The sequence below is a fragment of the Ammospiza caudacuta genome, chromosome 4, assembly GCF_027887145.1.
Source record: "Ammospiza caudacuta isolate bAmmCau1 chromosome 4, bAmmCau1.pri, whole genome shotgun sequence".
NCBI classification, from domain to species: domain Eukaryota; kingdom Metazoa; phylum Chordata; class Aves; order Passeriformes; family Passerellidae; genus Ammospiza; species Ammospiza caudacuta.
The window spans coordinates 54,894,806-54,918,839 of record NC_080596.1 but is presented as its reverse complement, the minus strand read 5'-3'; the positions used below and the strand labels follow the sequence as shown (position 1 = coordinate 54,918,839).

Below are 24,034 nucleotides of genomic sequence, written 5' to 3'. Positions count from 1 at the left end.
TGTGATGTGTCTGCTCACTGGCTGGTGCTCCATCTGGGCAGGCTGCTTTTTGGTGTTTTCTGTTCACCTTGCTGTGAAAGGTCTGTGTATTGGCCTTGTGTTGCACAGCTTTAGTCGTGGTGGGAGGGGGAACTGCAGGGGTGGCTCTGTAGAAAGAGGTAAAAGGGGCTGCCCCATTCATACTTTTGTTACTCCCAGTACCCAAATATTTTTTAACAGCCTGACAATTTAACTAACTGCTAGGACTCTTCCTTTTAATTGATTTCAGCAATAAATTGTGTTTCCCAAATGGGGATACAGGAAAGTTTTTTGCAAGCATTTTAGGGGTACAAATAGTTGTCCTAGCAGACAGCAATGGTTGTATTAATGCTTGCACCTTTAATATAGGTGCTGTTATGAAAGCTTTTAGATAAGTCTGTCTTCTGGGGAACCTGGTATTTGGCAAACAAATGTCATGATGATTGCTCAGGAATATTGGGAAAGTGGATGTCTGCCTTATCTGTAATTTCTATGTCTCTGATGCACGAAGCAGAAAAAAGGATTATCTTTGCTCTTATTTCTGCCTACATTTTATACCTATAACCAGAGTTTTGATCTTGTACCACTCCCTAGTGGAAGTAAAACCTCAGAAGCGGCACTCCTGCCCCTCCTTCTCCACTGACCTGGGTGTCTGCAGAGTTGCTCCTTTCGCATATTCTCGCCCTTCTCTTGCCACACTTACATCTGCACGATAACTTTCTTTCTTCCTCCTCAGATATGTTATCACAGAGTCACTGCCACCATTTCTAACTGGCCCAGGCTTGGCCGGCAGCACGGCTGTCCTGGAGCCATCTGGCACTGGCTCTGCCTGACACAGGGGAAGCTTCTGGCAGCTTCTCACAGAAGCCACAGCTTTAACCCCCTGCTACTAAAACCTGGCCATGCAAACCCAACACACTAGTTCTTTTCATTTAGCAGTTCTACAGTATAGAAAATTAATAGGCAATAAGAAGGGTATTTACTTCAAGGTGTAAAGTAGGGAACTACTTCAACTCACATTTTTCCCTACCATGTCAATTAATGGTTTCATGCATTTTTATCATGTTCAGGATGAAAAGCTAAGTGTACTGACTAGAAAAAGCTGAAAACCCCTTTGTCTTAGGTTGCAATGCAAGATGTAACCAAAAGTGTTCTATCACCATCAGTTAAAACCAGGCAGAGCAGTGTTCTTTATCTCTTCCATGACCCATAACTCCAGGGGGGATGTCCTCTGTGAATAGGCCAGCTATCAAAACCCAGTAGGGTAGTTTTCTTTATCTCTTCCATGACTCATCCTTTGTCTAAGGAAATATTAATAGGCCATTAAGTCTCACTGCATCTACACCACCACTAGACCTTCAGAAGAAAACTGCAGCCTTCTACAAGGCCACTGCTTCAACAAAACTGCATCTGTCACTCCAAAAACACTGCAGCCACCATTTCAATTTGACTGCTACCAATACCCTGACCAACAGGGTGCCAGGCTGTATTCTGACTCTGCCAGTGCTGTTTTGTATTACTACATTTTTATTTTAATTTTCCTAATAAAAACCTGTTATTTCTATTCTCATATCTTTGCCTGCAAGTCCCTTAATTTCAAAATTATAATATTTCAGAAAGAGGAGGTTTACATTTTCTATTTCAAGAGAAGCTCCTTCTTCCTTAACAGACACCTGTCTTTCAAACCAAGACACTCTTGTATTACTGATGGCTCTTCTGTGGGATTTCACTGTATTATGTGCAGATACTGGTGAATCATTCATGTGAAAGTTCAAACTCTTAAAATTTCTAGAGTTTTTAATTGTTAATTTAAGTAGCTAGACTCTTCAAGAATGAAGGGGAAGTAATAGAATAATAGAATCACATAGAATTTTTTGTTGAGATCTTTAAGACCATCCAGTTGCAGCCACTCTGCCATAGGCAGGGACGCCTTTACTAACTTCACCAATTTACTCAGAGCTCCACCCAGCCTCCAATGCCTCCAGGAATGGGGCATCCACAAGTTCTGTGGGGAAACTCTGGGAATACCTTATCCCTCACAAAGTGAAAAAAAAAAAATCCTGGTATCTAATCTAAACCTACTGTTCTAGTTGGATCCATTTCCCATTGTCCTGCCACTACACGATCCTGTAAAAAATCCCTCTCAATCTTTCTTTTAGGCTCCATTCAATTACATCATCGCTAAACCTTCTCTTTTCCAGGCTGAACACTCCCAGGTCTCTCAGCCTTTCCTCATAGGAGAGGTGCTCCATCCCTCTGACCAACTTGGTGGCCCTCCTCTAACAGGTCCATGTCCTTCCTGTGCTGTGGCCCCAGAGCTGGCTGCAGCCCTGCAGGTGGGGTCTCACCAGAGCAGAGCAGAGCAGAGGGGCAGAATCCCCTCCCTGCCCTGCTGCCCTCGGGGCTCTGGATGCAGCCCAGGACACCTTTGGCTCTCTGGGCTGTGAGTGCCCATGGCTGGGTCATGTCCAGCCTCTCATCCACCAGCATCACCAAATCCTCCCTGGCAGGGCTGCTCTGGGTCTGTGCATCCCCCAGACTGGGCTGATACCAGAGGCTGTCCTGACTGAGGTGCAGCACCCTGTATCGGTCTTGTTAAACCACAAGGGCTCACTTCTCAAGCTTGTCCAGGCCCTTCTGGATGGCACTGGGTCCCTTGGGAGTGTCAACTGCACCACTCAGCCTGGTGTCACCTGCAAATTTGCTGAGGGTGCACTTAATCCTTTCATCTATGTCCTTAATGATGATATTAAGTAACACTGGCCCCAGTACAGATCCCTGAGGGGCACCACTGATCTCCATTAGGACTCTGAGCCATTGACCACTACCCTCTGGATGTGACCTTTCTACCAATTTCTCATCCATCTAGCAGTCCACCCATCAAATCCATCTCTTTCAAATTTAGACAGGAGGATGTTGTGGGGGACTCTGTCAAAGTCTTTGCAGAAATCCAGATAAATGATGTCTGTAGCCCTTCCCTTGTACCCTGAGGCAGCCACTCCATTGTAGAAGGCCCCTGGCTTGGTCAGGCAGGTCTTGCCCTTGGTGAAGCTGTGCTGGCTCCTCAAATCACCTCCCTGTTCTCCACCTGCCCTAGCACAGCTCCTAAGAGGATCTGTTCCATGATTTTCCCAAGCTCAGAGGTTGAGGCTGACAGGTTGGCTGTTTCCCCTTTCTACCCTTTTAAAAGATGGATACAATGTTTCCCTTTTCCCAGTCATCCGGGACTTCACCTGACTTTTCAAATATCTCTTTTCAAATATCACAGAATGTGGCTCAGCAACTCTATCAGCCAATTTTCTCCAATTTCTAGGTTCAGAAAGTTTCTCTTCAGGGGCTGGGAGGTGGTTGGCAGAACTCCCTGTGTACATGCATAAAAAAAATTATATTCAGAAAACCCTAGAACTGTAACATGCAAATGAGGATTTCCCATCTCTGGAAAATGTGGCTAATATTCTTCATTATCTCATGAGCTAGAATTGTGAACTCTCCTAATGCATTTCCTATCTTCTGTGTGTACAGCAGGGTGGAAGAAAATATGAATGAGTGTGTTGGTTTCGGGTGGTAGGGGATTTTTAGAGAGAAGGAAGGAGGAGGCAGTAGGTGGGTGAGAAAAAATGAGGTGGAGAGAAACAAGTTGCATCTAAATGAAGAGCTGTGTGCTCTCAGCTGTTGTTACCCGTGCTGTTAAGAGCAGTTAGTCTAAGGAGAGAAGTCTGACTGAACAGTTAGTGTGCTGCTTGACCCTATCACAAGATAATATTCAGTAGCAAATGCTGTGAAGAAAGGGAATGCAACAGCTTCTGTGGGGAAAAATTGGCAGGAAGGCAAGTAGCAGACTGTGAGACATTTCTTACAAACTGTGCTTAGAAACCAATCTGTTCTTCTTTATTCTCTGATGGAGGGATGGATTATAAATGGTACAGACGGCCTTAGGCCTGTGATAGTACAGTATCTGTAGCTTTTCCAGTTGAAGGCTGAAAACTCTTAATGGTTTTTATGCAAAAAAGGGTAAGAATCCATTAAAAAATTCTGAAAATGTACATGTAAAAACCTTAGGCTCAAGAGCAAATTATTATTTTATGCAGGAGAAGAAGGATTGAAAGAAAATTCTAAATATGTTTTTACACTTCTTACCTACATTGCTTATAGTTTGGCTAAGATAAATATCTAACTTTGGAAGTTTTAATATGAAAGAGATCTCTCTTATGTCATCTCTACTTCAGTCTGTCCTATTTATATTTTTGATGATGTCTATAAAATAGCATATGCGTGTCTAGAAGCATAAAAAGTTAGATGTGTTATGTGAGTGGTGCACAAGCTCAGTGCACCAATCAATGGTCCATAACACTGAGAGTTAACAGCCCAGACTCATTCCCGCGGAGTCCCATGTTGGAGCAGAGTTCGTGGGAGCGGGGTTGGCTGCTGCGCCGTGCCTCGGTGTCTCCGCAGGGGCAGAGGCAGCCGGTGCCCCGCTTTGCGCCGGCTCCCGGGGATGGCACGGCTGGAATTCCCTGCCCCGGAGCCCCCGGGCCGGCTCGGCCCTGCCCAGAGGGATGTCCGGGAAGAGCCGGGATCCAGCCACCGAGCGGTTTGATTCCTTCTGCTCATCTTTCTCTTTAAAAGAACGTCTTGGCTCACCGTGATTTACACCAAATGTGTGGCAAAGGATCCGCGAAGCTGATGGAAGCAGGCGGAGACGCGATGGGATTTTTGGGTGATCGGTAGGCTGGGTGACAGGGCCATCTGCTGGCACAGGGACTGCGACAGCATCCCGGGAGCTCTGCTGGGAACGGCTCTCCTTCTGGGAGGGTTACGGCTCCATTCTAACCTCCCAACACCCGCCACTCCTCTGAAATTATCCTTGTAAGCGGCTTCGTATCTTGTATTAACTTCTGATTTGGTAGCAGAGCTTTTTATTGTAAAGAAAGACAACTCTCTAACTATGAATTTAAGCTTCATTAAAAGTTAAAAGGGATGTTTGATCTGGGAATAATATTGCCTTAGATCACGCCAAAACTTAAAAACTATGTTCTGAGGAAGTGTGGGTTTGTAGAAGAATCCCTCAGATCAACGAGAAATTAATGTGAATGCTCGGCATTCATACAAAATATATACATTAGGGATATTTTGTTTAAAAATACAAATCAGACATAAAGAAGCCAAATGATCTGTCATACTAACACTGTTAAATTTCTTGTGTCTTCAATATTGAAAAGGCTTTTGGAGGTGTTTGAGTTTACTTTTGCAAGCACTGTGCACTCAATGCAGCATCTCAAATGTAACAAACATGTCTGATATACATGTGTGCTCATGTTTACCTGTCTGTATGTTTAAGTACATCAGTCCACACTGCTTGACGTGTGTGTATTGCTGGTGTAACAGGTCACACGGTTGTCTCAAGCCTGTGGCAGAGCAAGGCTGTCCTGGTTCCAGTAGTGTTTATAGCAACTCTTTTAAAGCAGTACTCCTCATCACCCTAGTGATTACAGTAAGAGATGTTAAGCAGTAGCTCCTTGCTGACAGAATGGCAATTTATTGTAGACTAAAATTATCCCCTGAGAATGCACTTCTCTGACTGTATTGAAAAATCTTTCGCCTTCTGTCCACAATATTTGTTGTATCTAGCATCACATACCTTCATCCCACAGAAAATGCAAGGTATTACATACTGCCTAGGGGCTGTTCTGACCTTTTTGACTTCTAAACAGTTTTCCACTTTTTTACTCCTTTGACAATTCTTCAAATTAAATGACAGAGATGGATTCCATTACAGGAGCTTTGACCAAAATTTTTTATTGCTTACCTAGTAAACCTGGCCATAAATGTAATTGATTTATAAATCCCACAAAAGCACAAACATTAGCCAGTGACTGCTTGTAGTGCTGCTGTGTAGAAATTATGTGTATGGAGGGATAACTTTTCTTCTGGCCAAAAGACTGTGCAAGAGCAAAACAACAATATTTTATGACCTCTGTGGATCAGGACTATTCTGGACCAATTTTTTTCCTGGTAGCTCATTCTATATTTTCACTTTCTCTTTTAGTGACTGTTTTCTGTTTTCTGTTCTAAAAGGATGGCAGAATGGACTGCAGTATATCACGAAGGATGGATTGGACTGCAGAGAGGAGGAAGCAATCTCCTCTCATCTGAGAAACTTGGAAGAAAATGTCTGTGGTACTAGGAAGATAACCTGTCAACATGAGTAATATAGACAGAGCTGTTGAAGTTCTGACCATCAGGGTGAGATGGAAGGCCAGGTAAGGTATTGTTTCATATTCACATTTTTCTCCTGAAACTCTTTTGGCTAAATGTAAGTGTGGTCCAGTAACTAATTTTTTTTTTTGGTCAAGTTCAGCTGTGAAAAATTGTACTGTATAAGGGAAATGGCATTTTTCCTGCAAAGTCCAGTTTTACTCCTGATTCACTGTGCTGAGTACTGGTCTCCAAGTGTCTAGACCTGTTAAAGTTCTTGTTTGCACAGATATATTGGGCTACTGCAAATATTAAATGTGTTTTCTGCCCTTGGTGCAACTGCCTCTCTTCCATATGGCAACACTTCGCTAATAAAAACCTTGTTTTATCAGCATGGGAGTGGCCGTGGGTATTGGCTTTTTTTCTGTGTGACATTGGATGTGTGATGTACAGTGTTACTATTCCTATTAAAGTACTGAGTCAGATCACTTTCTTGTCAAGGTCCACAAGTTCCATAGAACTGTTCTGAGCGGGATATTGCAGAACATAAGTGCAGTAAAACAAAGCCCTCCAAAGAGCTGTAAAAGGATTTGTCATAAATGGGACGAAATCTTGCATTTGTAGTACAATTGCAATGGAGTGCAGTTTTTGCACTGATACCCAATCTGTCTGTTTTCTGTCTCAGCCCTGGCTGGGGAGCAGCAGCGCTCGGGTTACTCGGGGAGGGAGGGCTCGGCAGGGACAGAGCCCACGGTCGCTGCAGGGCTCCGACAGCTGCGAGGGACGAACGAGCTGCTTCTGGAACCGCACCCGTGTACCAGCGCCTAGACGCTGCTGTACTACCTGATTTACATCCTTGGGTAGTTTTGGACGGTGGCAAACACTTCTTTGCCCTTGGGTGAACAGTTTTATTTAAGGTCCAGAAATGAAGATGAGGAGCCTCTCCTCCTTTTACGTCTCTCTGTGGATGCTGTGCACAGCAGCGATACTCAAAGGTGAGAACACCGCTTGTTAGTTAAATGTTGCACCAAAGTTTATCTCATTCACATAGGATCTTGTGACCTGATCTACCCTACATGGCTGAGCCCCAGAAGTGTTTGATCTGTTTAGTTTAACTCTGTGTTTGATGCATAGACAAAACGGTTATGTACGACCAGAATTGCAGCGATCTTCGGGAAGTTTTGATTTGTTGGGATATCTTTTTAGTCAGGAAGATTTGCTTTGAACTCCTAATTAGCCCGGGAAGTAGGTGTGAATCACCAGAGATGTACTCCAAAGCACTTGTCCCCTGCGAATCGCCACCTGGCATTTGCTGGAGCCTTGCAGGAGCGCTGAAGCGATAACGACCCGGACAATTGGCCATTTGCAGGAGCAGCGGGTGCTCCGGGCAGGCCGGATTGCGCCCAGAACAGAGGGGAGGAAGGTGGGCACAAAGCGGGTGAGCGCCCATCACCGGAGATCGGCGGGACAAATTAACCCTTGTTTGGCAACAAGCTTGGGCTTTGAACCAGATAAGGGAGAACACCGATAAAAAGCAGGTCCTGTGAGACGGGATAATTCTTCTTATCATGTATGGTGATACCGGTCCTCTCCATTATCTGCTCTCATCCTTTCTTTCTTTTTCTTTCTTCTGTATTTTCTGAAGCTTAATCTCTACGTTTTCATATTGCTTCATTTCTATAGCTGATAACCGATACGACTATGTACCTCTTTCCCATTGCTGGAATTCAGGCAACTTTTAAATTTTTTTCGGTGACTTTAGTCAGGGCTTTGCTCGCCTTTGCCCGGGGGAGGGGAATTGAAGTTAGTCTTCAAAAGACTGTTCGCCGGGTAAGGTCTGATGGGTTTAACATCTACAGGTGGAGAGTAGCCAGAAGGTACCCGGGAAATAAAGGAACATTAACGGACATTACTGCCCCGGAGACACTTGGTCTGGGAAAAGGTTGATAAGAGAACCAAGGAATGAGATCCGAATGAGTATCGGAGGTGAAGGGATCAATAACCAATAAAAGATTGAACTCTAAGGACGGTGTAATTTAAAACGAGTGAACGCGAATTTCTTTGGGGTTTTTATGTGTAAATAAGTGAAAAGTCTGGTAAAGAACCATGTAGGATGGAATGATTTTCACTGCACAACCCGAGCATGTGTGGATGAAGTAATTTCCATTGCAGGTCCTGCTCAGAAAAACATCCTGCCCAGAATAAAGGATGTTATTCTGAGCAAGAAATAATAATAATAATAATAATAATAATAATAATAATAATAATAATAATAATAATAATAATAATAATAATAATAATAATAATAATGATGTCTAATTCTCCAACATGGAAAAGACTGAGTTGGCGAATTTCTGTTTTCCCTGTAGTTTCAGTGGCAGCGTTGCATCAAATTGCTCTAAAATACGCCTGCCATACATAAATATGTGCATTTATACACAACCAGTCGTTCAGTGTTGTTTCACTCTTGCGCATCCCAAGGGATCTATCACGAAGAACCTCAGTTACCCCACCTTCAGGGGTGGCTTGTAACAGAGTGGTTCTGTTGTCCTTGTCCTTTGCTTGCAGAAATTTGTGTATCTATGTAAAGAGGCTACCTAGAGAAACTGTGATGTGCAAAACAGTATGAAACAGCAAAAGTATAATTTCAAACCTCAAGTTTCAGTCAATTATCTTTAGTATCTAAGTTTGGATAGCAAGCAGCATCTCCAAATACATGGTTTGGAAAAGATGTTGGTGCACAGATGTATTCACACATTAAGCAATTGCCAGCTTGTGAAGAAAAGCAGCTCAGACATTTTACAGGTGGTAGTTTAAAAAGAAAAAGACTAAATTCTGGAATTAGCAGGAATCTTACCAGTTCTTCATTTGGGGACATACCAAAAGCCATTAGCCTGTGAGTAAGTGTAATTTCAGACCTTGCTGACTGTAAGTCAGTAATATCTGCCTGGGAGAGTAATTTGTAAAATAAAAGTAATTATATTTACTTTCAAAAAATGTAAGGATTGCTGTATACACTATCTTTCAGTGGGTGTGAAAAGCTCAAGTTAAGTATTCACTTGCTCCAGCTGAACGCTGTTTTTATTTGAATAACTCAATCAGGTACTCTTCTGTATCTGAACTAATGATATTCTACCATATATGACTGATAAATATTGTTAGAGCAAATACTGCTTGAAGCAGTAGAAAGAAGGTGTATTCTGATGCTGCTCAGTGCTTAATCTAATGTACTGAACAAGTCCATGTTTTATAGCTGTAGAATCAGCCAAAGGGAAATATGCTCACATGCTGTTTAATGAACTGTTTGAAGACTACTCCAATGCTCTGAGACCAGTGGAGGACACAGATAAAGTACTGAATGTCACCCTTCAGATCACATTGTCCCAAATTAAAGACATGGTGAGTGAAAGTAGAGTTCTGTTTTTCCAAAAATATGCAGGACTATACTAGCTGTAAGCCTTTTGTTTGGAGTAGGAAAAGCATCCTTCAGTTTGTTGTGACAACTTCAGGAATGCTTCCTCAGGGGCAGGGGACAGGGGGTGCCCTGAGGGCTTGGGGGTGTGTTCTGTTCTCCAGATTTTGTACATTCTTCTCTGGTTGCATCACTTAAGGCTTCCATTATAAGTCTGGAAACCTGGAGCTGCTGAATTTTTAAGACTTCTTTTGTAGTTAGGTGTTGGTATCACACCCTCCAGGCAACTTTTGCTGAGTTTTAAATACAGCAAATGCTTTTTCTAAGCTGCAATAATTTCTACATAAAATCCCTAAAATTAGCCATCAGTAATTTTTATAAATATGGGGGTTTTTTTAGACACACTTTTAAGGAAAAAGAAAATGTGTCTGGAAGGAGAAGGAAAGATTATTTTTGCGACTTCTGAATTATAATTTCAAGGCCTCGCCAAGCTCTCAAAGAATTTTTGAGCCTGGATCTGTTAGCTATTTGCTATTCTGAAACTTGCAAAAAGAAATTAGGAAGAACTAGGAGGATTAGATACTGTGATTAAAACTAGGGAGGGTGCTGAGAGGTGAAGGTTTGCACAAGTGAAAATCCAGACCAGTGATTTTCCTGTACAGTATATGGGCCTAGATTATTTTGTGTCCTGTTAGTATTCTGGCCTGTTTTGAACTCTACATCAAAGGCACATTACAAATGCTGTCTGTGTCTAAGATGTGATTTTGTCACCTTCAGCTAGAAATATCTCTACATTTTTATGCAGGATGAAAGGAACCAAATTTTGTCAGCTTACTTGTGGATTCGACAGAGCTGGTATGATGCATACCTCAGATGGGACAAAGATAAATACGATGGGTTGGATTCCATCAGGATCCCAAGCAATTTGGTTTGGAGACCAGATATTGTCCTGTATAACAAGTGAGTGTGGCTGGAGAAAATCAGCTTGCATATTTGAGGGGGGGAGGGGGTTAAAGGAGGAACTGGCCTACAGAGTCTGAACTTTCATCTCTACTTACCTTAGCAAGGGGTATGTTTGTTGTCTTAACATTTGTTGTTGATAATCTAAATATTTTGCAATAAAGCTATAGACAAGATCTGAAAATTATGCTACATAGCAAAGCTTTTCTGAATTTCTCTGCGCTGGGAATTGAATACCCTGGCTGTCTGAGGTGCTTTCTGCTGAGGCTCCTGAGAACTCTGGAAGATTGCCCACAAAAAGATGATACATAAAGGCTGCACTCCCTGTCTGCTCTCCCAGGCCAGTACTGACCTGCAGACTGTTTTCATCCTTTAATGGACTCTTATCCTACTGCCTTCTGTTTGAGGTCAAGTTTGAAGGAACTATGGCCAACAAATGCAACATAACTCAGCAGCACTGATGTTTGGCATTCATGGGCATTGTAAATAATGGTTATTAGTAAGTTCCTACTAAAATGCAGTGTAAATATGATTTCAGGAACATGCTTTTAATGGTGTGAAAGGAGGGTCTTCCCCATTCCCCACCTTCTCTGGCCCTCACCCTTAAGTTTTTGTCTGTCAATCCTGATTGCCATTTTTCTGTCTTTTAGGGCTGATGATGACTTTTCAGAACCAGTAAATACTAATGTAGTGCTGAGATATGACGGAAAAATCACTTGGGATGCACCTGCTATCACAAAGAGCTCTTGTGTAGTGGATGTGTCATATTTTCCTTTTGACAGCCAGCAGTGCAACCTTACCTTTGGGTCCTGGACCTATAATGGTAATCAGGTAGACCTCATCAATTCTCTTGATAGTGGTGACCTCTCTGACTTCATAGAAGATGTGGAATGGGAGATTCACGGTATGCCAGCAGTTAAGAATGTCATCACTTATGGCTGCTGCTCTGAGCCTTATCCAGATGTGACCTTCACGCTGATTTTGAAAAGGAAGTCCTCTTTCTACATATTTAATCTGCTGCTTCCCTGCATTTTGATCTCTTTCCTGGCCCCGCTGGGATTCTATCTCCCTGCAGACTCTGGTGAGAAAGTGTCTCTGGGTGTTACAGTTCTTCTTGCTCTGACTGTGTTCCAGCTGATGGTTGCAGAGATCATGCCCCCATCTGAAAATGTACCTTTGATAGGTGAGCTTTACACACTTTGTCTTTAAGCATGACTTATTAATAGCAGGGCTGTATGTCAGTGAATCTTCATGTAATTTGTGATTTCTGGGAAGAAAAAATTGCTGCATTTTTGAAGCATAGTGAAGTACTTAAAATATGTGTGGAATCTGTATAGGTATGCTGCAGTTTTTAGAAGTTATTTTGTATTTATTTTAAATTATACATTAGCCAGCTGTTTTATATTTATTAAATATAGTTAGAGATTTCAAATGATGCTATCACATCTTGAAGTAAAGCTGGTAATTGAAAACAATTTTAGAACTAACACATGAAGTATAATCAAAAGCTATAAGCACAAGGTCAGACTGTTTCAAGATATGTTTCTGTCAGATGCAGAAGGTTGGATGGCCTGACTGGCACACACACCGTTGACTTAATATCTGACAATTGCTACATTGGATTATAGTTCCTGGGAATTCATTAAGCTGAAATTTAATTTTTGTCTGGGAGTTCAGGAAAGTTCATGTGCAGTGAAAGGAACCTAGCTCAGCTTGTTGTCTCTATTCCCACACTCTCCCTTGCCATCCATCCGAATCCCTTTGGAACTGGGCTCGCTCACACCTGTCTGTGGCACACTTGTCTGTGCTGCTGCTGTCAGCTCTGCTTGTCCTGGAGAGCTGCAGAGCAGGGCTGGGAGCTGCTTCTCTCTCAGCACAGCCTGGTTGGGTGCTCAGCTGTGTTGGGTTCGGCTGCCAAAGCAAGGGCAGAGGAGCACAGCTTGTGTTCCCTCCAGCCCCGTGCTCTGACCTGGGGCTGGCAGCACACTGGCTGTGGGTGCCAGCAAGGTCTGCCTGTTCACTGGATCTGCTGGCGTGGGCTGCATCAATAGCTCAAACCAAGTGTGGTCATCTCTGTTGTTAAGACCTGAGGAAATGGGATTTCCAAGGCGCTGTGTGAAGCCATTGGCATGGGGATTTTGCAGATACTATGAAAAGAACAAGGCTCTTGAGAAACATTGAGTAATCAGAGGTCTTAGCTTGCAAATATTTACCATGCTAATACAGTAGTCACACACTCATCTGATAAAGACATGCCAATAATGAGTATGAGATTTTATTTTAATGGCTTTTATCTTTGTTTTTAAATGGTGAATCCTGATCTAAGAGAATTAGGTTGATTAAAATTTTATTTCTCTTGCATTTATGCTTAGCACCTGTTATCATGTTGTTGCTTCTCATTGAATTTTTTTTTATTAGAGTAATTTCTTTAATATAATTTTATTTTGTGTTCTAGGGAAGTACTACATAGCAACGATGACCATGATCACAGCTTCCACTGCATTGACAATCATTATCATGAATCTCCATCATTGTGGCTCAGAAGCAAAACCTGTTCCACAGTGGGCCAAGGTGGTTATTTTGGACTATATGTCAAAAATATTTTTTGTTTATGATGTGGGTGAAAATTGCACAAGTCCGAAAAGAGAGAAAGAAGAAGAATGTAGGTTAGAGGGGGATGATGGGAGTCAGAGGAGGCACCAAGAGGTAAGGAGTCCTCTTTCCACTAGGAACGATGACTGCAATCTCAAGGAGAAGCTCAATGGAAATTGGAATAAAAGCTATGGAGTTCATGGTGAAAATCTTAATTGCTGTTCTTGTTACAAAATGCTGATTAAAAATATTGAGTATATTGCTAATTGTGTTAGAGACCATAAAGCAAACCGGGCCAAAGGAATTGAGTGGAAAAAAGTTGCAAAAGTGATGGACAGGTTTTTCATGTGGATTTTCTTTATCATGGTGTTTTTTATGAGTGTGCTGATCATTGGGAAAGCTGCTTAACTGACAATGAATATGTTCCTTTTGTAAATCTGAATATTCCATGTTACTTTGTTTAGGAGGAGTTCAGTGATAAGGGTGCTTTTGAGATCTTTGTCTTGCATTCTGTAACAATAAACAAATTGCTTCCGTAGGCTGTGACAGTGAGTTGAGACACAGCACAGCTGAGGACTTTGCTGGTGGCTGTCCTTGCCTTTCAGTATGGGTGAGCTAGGGAGGCTGCAGGATCAGCAGCCACTGTTCACCTTGGTGGGAGGCGGCTGTGGCTTCAGCCTCTCTGGGCCAGAGTATTGCGGCAGTGGGGCAGACAGCCCACCAGGGAGTTCTGTATTCACAGGGCTGCACCTCTGCCCCTTGCAATTTGATCAGCCCTTTCTCTCTTCCAGGGGAAAAAGTGTATTTGTGATATGGTGACATTTTCTGGAGATCATCACTTCACAGCGTTGCCTTTCCCCCTTTTATTTTAGCTTGACTTGAAAACTTATGTTTTTGTTCCAGCTCTCTGATCACTGTTCATTTCATAGGCTCTACATGCTGTGCCTTTAGTTTCTAATATGGTTGAACTTACTGAATATGATCTTCCTCTTTATCATTTTCTGCTGCAGAATATTACTGGGTTGTTACCATGGCTCAAGTAAACCAGATTCCCAAGATTTCTTCCTCACTGAGACAAAGAGCTTCTTTTCAATTCTTACTCTTGAGCCTAATAATAGGAAGAACTTCTCCTGTCCTTCCTACGTGTCTCATTGCCCTGGGCATTTGTTCAAGATGTGCATTTAAATGTTACTTGAGACTGCTAAAATAGGAGGCTGTGACTTCTGTCTTCTCTCACTGTATTTACCTGCCAGTGTTCACCCTTTGTGTCCCTTGTTCACTCTTACAAGCTCTTTAATGCTTAAATTTTAAACAGTTTACAGGAATGCCAAGGTTGCTCTGTGCATTACTTAGCACAAAATTATGATTTACAGACTCTTTAAAGTAGTGCCATAGTCAACGCTCCTTGCTCAGCACCTTAGTTCTTACATATATGGGGAAATGTTAGTTGCTGACAGCACCAAAAACCCCTGTTCTGTGTGTTAATTTCTGTTAACCCTCTCAGACTGATAGAGCTCTGGAGAAGGTCTCTTGCAGTAAAGTAAGAACCAGTACCACAGGCATGCCCATGGCAAATAAATTGCTTTTGCAAAGCACCCTGAACTTTGAAACCATGATATTCTAGATGCAGTGGGAGAGGTAGAATGGCATTGTAATGGATCCCAGTCAAAAGTTCATGTGATAAAGCTAGTTTTCATAATGGTTGCAGTTAATAGGAGCATACCTGCAAATCAGTAACTTAAGAGCAAGGAGCTAAACTGGTAAAGTGATGCAGTTGTTATGCCCAAATTTATTAGAAGAAAGGGAATTGTTCTTTTTATTTTGATGATGTAAATGATGCATTGAATTGCTAATGGCAGGTTTTCTTTTGTGCTGAATAATTAGCACTGTAAACTTATCTGGATTCTCATACATAATGCAGGCCTAAAGTCCAGGTTTTAATGTAAAGCTAAACTGGGTGACTAGCCAAGAAAAAACTCAGTATGTGGAAAAAGTCTCAAGTGTGTTCCCTGTGTATTATCAGTTCCCACTCAACCAGGGTAATTTGAGTGGCTCCTTTAGAAGACAAGCTGTTCATTTTCGTTCACTGTGCAGAAAAATGATTGCATCCCTTTGCCACATAGTTCAGGGTCTGGCACTTACACTGCCTGCTTGAGGAAACTGGTTTGCTCTACCTTGTGGAAAAAGTTATTGTCTGGAAAGCTGAGGGAGTAAGGTATTTAAAGATAAGGGTAAAATATTCAGAACAGGAGCCTTCAGCATGGAAAACTGATGACCAAGGGTTTATTTAAGGCTTATGGGTGGCATAAAGAGCTACTGTTCACAGTCTCTTACAATATAGGAACAGGGTACATGAAATGTACACAGTGTGTGGCAGTGGGAGAGTCTGTACAACATGTGATGAGGTTGATGAACTCTTTGCAACAGGATGGGTGAATGCCAAAAGATTATATGGATTTCAAGACTTGAGGGAAAAAATAAAAGAAAAATCTACTGGCATACTTCTAAATACAGTCACCAAGCATTTAAAGGAGGAGCAATATTTTAGGGATTCATGACTACATGTTCTTCAATGCTCTTCATCCCACTGATGGCATCCACTGAAGGCAGCTTCCAGATTTAGACAGCTCCTTAGTCTGATTCAGAATATCTTTCTTAGAAATTCAGATTTGTCTGTGTCACTCTGTTCAAAACAAACTGCTGCAGCTGTGGGCTTTCCATGTGTAAAGGAAAGTTTGCAATCTTAGGTGGATTGTGGGCCTCTGTCCTGCTGGTGCTTTTCAGTACTCGGCATGCTTGGATGATGATGTTGAAACCATGCTTTGCAATTGCCCAATACTTTTTATGTGAAGATGTGATGGTATAAGAAATACTTTCCTTGCAAGAACATGATTTGAAAAATAGTTCTGATGATTCAGCTTATTAACCAATAAATTTGCTTTTAAATTTTTATCTTTTTCTTTGGATCACCAGACATTCTCAAGTGTTTCTTTCACCCTTTGTTTACATAAGGTGATTTTTCTTGATCTTGTAAGAAAGACTTTTCCATTTTTAGCTCATAAGAGCCCTGGATTTGATAAAGATTGTGAGTAGAAGATGATGAGTGCCAGTAGAAGCTGGTCCCTGAATTTTTGTGATGCTAGGACCCTTGAGCCATGTCCCTGGACTTGATCATCATTCAGGGTAAAAAACATGATGTGACTCTGCTTGCCATGATTCTGGTGACAGGGCTGACCCACGGCCCATGTTGCTGCCGTGCAAGGGCGGCCTGGTTTAAAGCTAGCTCAGGGGCTTCTGACTAAACTGTGGGGACAGTAGCTTAGGCCTTAATGTTTGCAAAAAACCAGAATCATTTAGATTGGAGAAGACCTCTGAGATCATCATGTAAAGTCCAGTTATTTCTTGAACACCTCTAGAGATTGTGACTGCACCACTCCCTGGGCAACCCTTTCCATGCAGAAATTCCATCAAGAAGAAACTAAATCAGGGCTGTGTGTGACTAGGCAGAACTGCACGTGGGAGCTGTAGTGCTGAGTGAGACAGGACTGTTTAATTTAATTTTATCTGTCTTGGTCTCTTCCTCTTTCCTTTGTGTGCCTTGTGCTCAGATCCAGTAATCTTTGAGGAAGATGAATTCCAGAAATTAATAACTATCGTTCTATAACAGAAAATTAGCTATTTATGCACTGAGTAACTCTGTTTACCATGAAGGCAGCAGGGTGACTGTATATTTACTGAGGAGAATGATGATGCTGTAAAAACACTGTTTTATCTCTGTGTGCTGCAGAGGCCTTCGAGGGATGAGCTGACAGATTCTTTTGTTGCACCATCTCTTGGCAGAGAGATCAACTCTCCTTTCTTGTACTGAGTCACTGCAGTGTTGAAATGAGGAAAAATAGGAACTGTCTCTTGTGATGCCTTCACTGCTCTTTTCACAAGCAGAATTACAGAGCTCAAGTGTAATGGGATGTTGGGGTGTTGAATTTCAATGGTGCAGAAAGGCAGAAGATGGTCTTTCCTAACCTAGGAAATCTGTTTGTTTTCATGGAAATTGGAGCAAGAGGGTTCAGACTAAACCAAAAAGGATCATCCTGAACAATAAATGAGATTCTGAGAGAGAAGAGGAATTTCCTATGTTTCAGGAATTCAGATGTCACATTCTAAGCATCTACATCTTTTGTCCACTGGTTAGCAAAGCTTGGTTCTCTGACACTGCCAGAATTATGATACGTCTCACAGTCATTTCTCAAGAAATGCAGGAGTGTGCAATAATTCCTGATTGTGCACCAGTCCCAGTTTGAGAAGCTGACCACCTGAGTGTGATTCTTTTGGAGACAGGAAAAGGAGACTATGGGGTGAAAGGCAAGTCCTCTCATTCTGTTTACAGAAGTGTGAAGAATCCATCTTTTCTTACAAACTTCTGTTATTCATTGAAGAAAAGAATATATTGACTCTTGTTTTCTTTCTTAACATGCTTTAATCAGTGGCAATATATAGGACCAAAGGCGACCTCTGTAGTTTGTGTGCTTTGTACCTGCAGGCAGAGTGAGTGACCTAGAGCTCAATTAAAGGCTGAACATCTATTTTCCCACTGTTCTCTGAAGTCTACTAAAAAGGAGAAATCTTTCTTCTTTGTTAGAGGCAAGTCCAACTCTGTGAAGAGACACAGAAGGTAGTGAAGGTGTTTGTATCTAGTTTGTGCTGTGCCAATTGGGTCTTCATTGTGTCCAGACACTTTTTAAGAACTCCCTTTTACCTTTGCAGTAAGGAGTAACAGAGATAGTGAGTACCTAGCTCACTTTTGTTCTTACGTCTGCCTTTCTAAACACTTTTGTGCATTTGATTCCCAGTCTGCAGGCCACAGAGCACTGAAGATCTGCAAGACCACCAGGAGGACACTGCAGCACCAAGGTGAGGGTCTCAGGTGGTGCCTTCTGGCTCCCTGGGCTGAGGGATGGATGCTGGTGGTGAGCTAAGTCATGCCTAAGTCACATCAGCTGCTCTGTCTGGCCATGACAGCACTGGATCTCCTGTCAGGGGCACTTCTAGCCATTGCTGTTGAGAAGACAACCCAGAGGCACCTTTCAGAGGTGAATTTCATCAGGATTGAATACAAATGTAACTGTAGAGGGTGGGCTGTAAGCTTCTGAGGAGCATAGCAGGGTGGAAAATAGGGTCTGTGAAAAAGCTGGCATCTGGAACTGCTGTCGTCTCTTCTTTGGTATCCCTGCTTCAGAGTAGAAGTCCATCTACTGAACATCCAGGAAATGCAAACTGAGATTAAAAAAGGGCATCTGCAATTTCAAGTTGGGTTTCTATTCTGCTTTCTGAAGATATTTATTTTAAAAGTGATCCACTACTACTTTTTAAGTAACCCATCTAGGATCATGGGTTTTTTTGGGGAGCAGGTATTGTTTTTACCTCTGCCATTATCATCTTCTGTGTCTTGGCATTCACACAGCTACTCACAACAAATCTTTATCTCTATTTTAAAAGAACCTGAAACAGATTTTCATAGGTCATTATTTTTATTTATATCACCCTTCACTGAACAAGATTTTATAAATGGTGTTGAGAGTGCTGGAGAGACTGCACATCACAGTCTTTCCTACATTTGAAGAAAACACTAGTTTTCTTCAAAAATAAGTGAAATGATTAATTTCACTTGATTAATTTAAATGTGATGCCAGAGATGTCAAAAGAAGAGTGGAGCAAAAGATTATATGCTTTTAAAAAAATACTTAAATTTAACCCAGATTATTGTAGGCAGAGTGTTTCACTGAATAGAATTATTAAACTGGATTCACTGGGTATTTGCTTTCTATGCGTCTGTCATCACTAACAGACAACTTGATTAATAGCAGTCTTAAATGCTGTATAATCACATCATACTCTGGTTTTGTTTGCTTTTGAATTCTCCATTAGCATGCTTAACAACAAGTTATCAGGAAATTTTTTGAGGCAATATAATATGAACAAATAAAGAATGATAGCATCATTAATGCACACATCTGCATTCTTCTGTTGTTAGTGTGCCATAGATAAGTCATAGATCTGGTTGTTTTATTCATTCTGTGTTTTCAGTTCTAGCTGAGCACTACCAAGCTGCTCAGGACATTGCAGTGACAAGAGTGCCTTTTGTTAATGTTACATTGGAGCAAAAGCATACCCTAACAAGAAAGGTAATAGATGGTAAAGTCATCTGGAGCAGTCTCCAGCAGTCAGAAAAGACCTTTACAGAGAAAGCATTTGGCTACAATGTGGAGTCCATGTTCAATGGGGATGGAAGTGTTGGTTTGACTTCCACAGAGCCACAATTGCTTAGGGGATGGTAGCAGACACAGCTGTGCTGCAAAATAATGCCACAGAATGTCAGCAAAATGAAGAAGAGGAAAGAGATGGGAAAAGCTAACTAAATATGGAGTGAAAAATGTAAATTACTGAGACTATTGAACAACACCTGTGGGTTCACTAGAGCACATTCAGGCAGTGGGATAGCTCCTTTAGTTCTCCATGTGCCATTCACTGGGCAGCTGTGTACAGAGGTGGGCTGCTGGCAACCCTGGGGCTGCATCCCAGCAGGGGCTCTGCTGAGGGGTAAGGGGTGGCTGTCTCAGTCAAGGACAAGGTGCCAGCTTACCCCAAATCATGATGAGCTGTCCAAGCCTTCACTAGCTTGATGGATTGGTGGGACCCTGAGGACCCACTGTCATCACCTCCTGGTAAAGAACATCTACTTCATCTCTCTGCTCAGTTCCCAAAAGTGTCTGGTGGCCTTCAGCAGGAAAATTGTAATTTCTATAGTCTGGAAGGTTGGCTTTCTCTGGGCTACTTGATGGCACTAAGTTCCTTCTGGCACCATGATTGTTCAAATAATTTTCTGTCCAGCTCACCCATGTTCTCACAGGAAGTTGGTAGCTTCCTCCACAGGAGGCCTGACATGGCTCTTAGCTGTTATGGGTGTATTTTCTTGTCCTGCAGGTTGTGCCTACTTTTGATTAGCATTTTAATATTCTAGGTGAATGCCAGCAAGACATTTGTGGTGAATTAAACTTCTGTTACTTTTATCTACTGTTTTTAACATAGCTGAAAACAGAATGGTGGTCACAAGGTAATCTCTTTCCTCATAGTCAAAGGATGAGAATTCATGAAAAACTTTATGAAAAAGGCTTACCATTAACATCCCAAACCCAAGGGTGAACTGGCTTCTTACTCCCTCACTCTGAAACAGTAGTGGAGTGCAAATGCTGCTCAGGTATGGGCAAAACTTAGTCACCTTCAGGTACAGTGTCTCAGCTCTGCTTTGGAATGCCATGTCCACTACCCTGCAGAGGCTGTTTGACCTGCAGCAAAGAGCATTCTCAACACCTTGGTTCAAAGTGGACTGGGCTGGATAAGTGGGTTATTTGGGACAGCACCCTTGAGCTGCATGAATCCTCAGCAGTGCTTCAAGCCAGCAAATTTTGTGTCTCCAGGAGCATTATGCTGGGGCCCTAGACTGCTGAGGCACCAGCAGCAAACCAGTCTGGGGGTCCTGCCCTCAGGGGAACGGTGGAGAGGTGAAGGGTGGTGGAAAGAATAAGTCCAGGGCCCAAGTGTCTGCTGTGAAAGTTCCTTCTGAGGAGATAGTTCCTCATCTGAATCCTGAGACCTCTAGGGGTCATACAAGTACTGTTCTAGTTCCTGGGGTGCTTTGAGGCCAGGCTTGAAGGCAATTAAAAAAAAACCCCACAAAAATAAACCAACAAAAAAAGTAGCTCTTAGCCCTGAATGTGCTGTTTTCTCCAAGATGCAACAAGTGATGCAGCCTTGCTAGCACAGCTGCTCCTGTTAATCCTTTATTAAGGACTAAGTAAATAAAGGATTCTATCCTATGGGTAAGAGCAAAGATTGCTATCCAGAAAGGCTCCTTCGTTACTTCCTCAAAAGCCATGCTTTAATTTATAGTGTGATTCAGGGGCCAACACTCTTAGGAAGAGATCTGATTTGAGCTAGGCTCTTAGTCCTTGAAGCACTGCAGGTTGGAGCTTTCATGAGCAGTGGAGGTTGATCCCTACACTTGGTCAGAATAGTCTGGTATATTGCTGGGACCAAGGGAAAATGCCTGCTGGAGGCAATTGGAGCTATGGCAGGAGAAACCTGAGCCCTTGACCAGGCTGTGAAGGTAATTTTCTCCATAAGAGCCCTCACAAAGCTGTGCTTTGCATTGGTGGATAGAAAAGTGTGGCTAACACCCCAGAGATTTGGCTGTCACTGAGCAGTGATTCATTGCATCAGTCTGTCTCTCCAACATTCCCCTTGCCAAGGAGGCCAGAGCTGGGCATGATTTTGGGAAAGGACACAGCCAGGACAGCTGACCTACTGATCAAAGGGTATTTCATAACACAAGACATCTGCTCCTCTATAAGAGCTATGAGAAAAGAGGAAAGGAGGGTGGTGGTAGGGAGGGGGTGAGGAATTTTTCTTCCATGGCAACTTCTGTGTGTTCTGAATCCCTACTCCCCAGGAAGAAGCTGGACATCATCTCCTGATGGAAAGTAGAGAACAAATATTTTTGTTCCCTTTGCTTCCATGCTTTTTGTTCCCTTTGCTTTTGCTTTATTAATCTGCCTTTCTCCTTATCCATGAGGGGTTTTTCCCCACCTTATTTTCTCTCTCCCTCTTCTGCTGAGGAGGAGAATGGTAAGAGTGACTTAGTGGGTACCTGGTGTCCAGTGAGGGTCAACCCACCACACCAACTTAAACTTTTATTGTTGCATCAGGTTACCATCCTCTGGAGAATTCCTGAAGTGTAGAGACTGTGCTCCTGAGAAGTGACAGATGTAATAAGACTGTGTTGGAGGTAATTTGGTCCAGCTCAAGAGACCCAGAGCACTCTAACTGCAGCCTGGGCCTGGTTTATGCTCTAACCTTCCCCCATGACGCTGTTCCCACTTTCCCTGCTGATGTGCTTTGTAGGTGGTGCTCTCAGCCCAGCCAGGCAGGTGGCTCCTCCTTCCCTCTGCATCCCAGGGGACTCACACCTGGAGCTCTCCTGCACATGGCAGAGGGGAGGAGGAGTGCTGCTCAGCAGGCAGAGTGGCTGCAGACACCACCAGGCTCTGTCATCAGTCCGGCTGTACTTGCTGGCATGGTGATATGACCAGCCTGGGGGCAAGGACTTCATCTTGTGCAGCAGCAAAACATCAGCCACTGTTCACTCCCACTGTGCTGCTGCTGTGACAGCTACATTGCTCTTCTGTAACTTATCTTTTCTTTAAAAAACCTACAAACAGAAAAAAAATAGCTGGAACAAGAAGGTAAACGTTAATCAGACCTCTATCAATATTGTCTTAAATCCATGAAATACACAAAGCTTCCCTATGGAGAAGGAGCATGGCACAAATACTGATTTCAGAAATTCCTGACATCAGAAAAGCAATTAACTGAAAAAAGGAAACCTTGTGAGAATGCTGTGGGACCTAAAAATTGCAGGTTTTGCACACAGGTGATGGGGCTTTATCACAGACTGGAGAGAACCAGTGGGCAGGTCTGCAGTGCTGTGGCATCTAGTTTTAATGAGATGCTTGTTTAAAGATGAGGCAGCAAAGTGTTATTATAGGTCTGGGCCATGGTCCTGCTGCTGAGGACTGTGACCGAGGCTTGCTCTTGTGGCTTGCACATCAGCAAGCAACCCATGTTTTTTTTCTTTAGTAGGATGTATGAATAAATTGCTCTAGATGGGGGTGAATGCAAGACAGAACAGAAAGATGCTGGGTTTTTTTTTCATTCCCTGCTTCACTGTGTTTAGTGGGGGTGCTTAGCTAGGACACTCTGTATTGGTATTGACTTCCCAATTCCTTTTATTTAATGACTGTAGCTGTTTTTCCTTTCAAAATTAAGCATCTCTTGACAAGTTTAGAGATGGCATTTGTAGAAGCAGAGCATTGTGCTGGAGTAGCTGCTTTGGTTAAGTTCTGGATCCTGCTGAGGATCTTCATGCCCTGGTAGCAGGATCAGCACTTTGGAATTATCCCAAAAGTATGGCAGGCTTTCCTACAGCTCTGTAGTTCTCAGTGTTGACCCTGCAGGTGCACCCAGGCATTACTGATGAATAAACAAACACAGGCAATTTTTATTAAAGAGATGAAGATTTCTCTTAAAAGAGATTAAATCTGTAGGGAAAGGGAATAGGGACTTCATTTAGTCCAGGAAGAGCTGTGGTGGGGAGCGGTGTCAAACAAAGCAGAACTTTGTAAGAATTTTCTGACTTTTTACCTGGTATGTGAGCTTCCCCTCTTTTTATTGCTCCTGTGGCTCATGCTGTCTCACTCTAAGTAAGATCTCTCCAAAGAGCAGCTTTATCTATACCAGGTAATTCACCTAATTGCATGCTATTGAAAGAAAAGGGTTTTACTCTTGTAGGGAGCTAGAAGTTCCAAGGTTCATGGCAAAACTGAGAGAAAAAGTATCTTATCAAGGAGCTATACAATCCCTTGTAGTTTGCTTTTGTTCTCTTAAATACTGTCCAGCAGCTCTGGATCCCATGTGGAATAAGTTTACTTTTATGACCTCAGTATACAACAAGTGGTGTTTTGCATACCTCTTCTGACACCAATACTAATTCCTTTTGCTGCTCTTGGTGGATGTTGCACAGCCTAACTTCTGTCTTGCCTTCTTTGCTTTCAACCTTGCCGACTTAAATGCTAGAGGTTTATTACATGCTCTCTGTCTGAGTTAATTTTTTTGGCCTCTGAATCTACTAATTGCCATTTGTAAATTTTCCTGGTGGTAAAGGTCACAGAGATAAAGATTGGCCTCCATAGCTCAACCTCTTGGCACATCTCAGGTTATGAAAGGCGGTGTTGAAGTCTGCTG

At 42.5% G+C, this 24,034-nt stretch overlaps 1 protein-coding gene across 1 annotated transcript; it reads left to right on the top strand.

The window, feature by feature from the left end:
• Positions 1 to 7,138: 7,138 nt before the first annotated feature.
• CHRNA9 (cholinergic receptor nicotinic alpha 9 subunit) lies at positions 7,139 to 13,585 on the top strand. Its single transcript, XM_058804150.1, has 5 exons — positions 7,139 to 7,208; positions 9,467 to 9,612; positions 10,431 to 10,585; positions 11,236 to 11,768; positions 13,041 to 13,585. Exons 1-5 carry the CDS (start codon positions 7,139 to 7,141, stop codon positions 13,583 to 13,585), a joined length of 1,449 nt encoding a protein of 482 aa, XP_058660133.1.
• Positions 13,586 to 24,034: the final 10,449 nt, after the last annotated feature.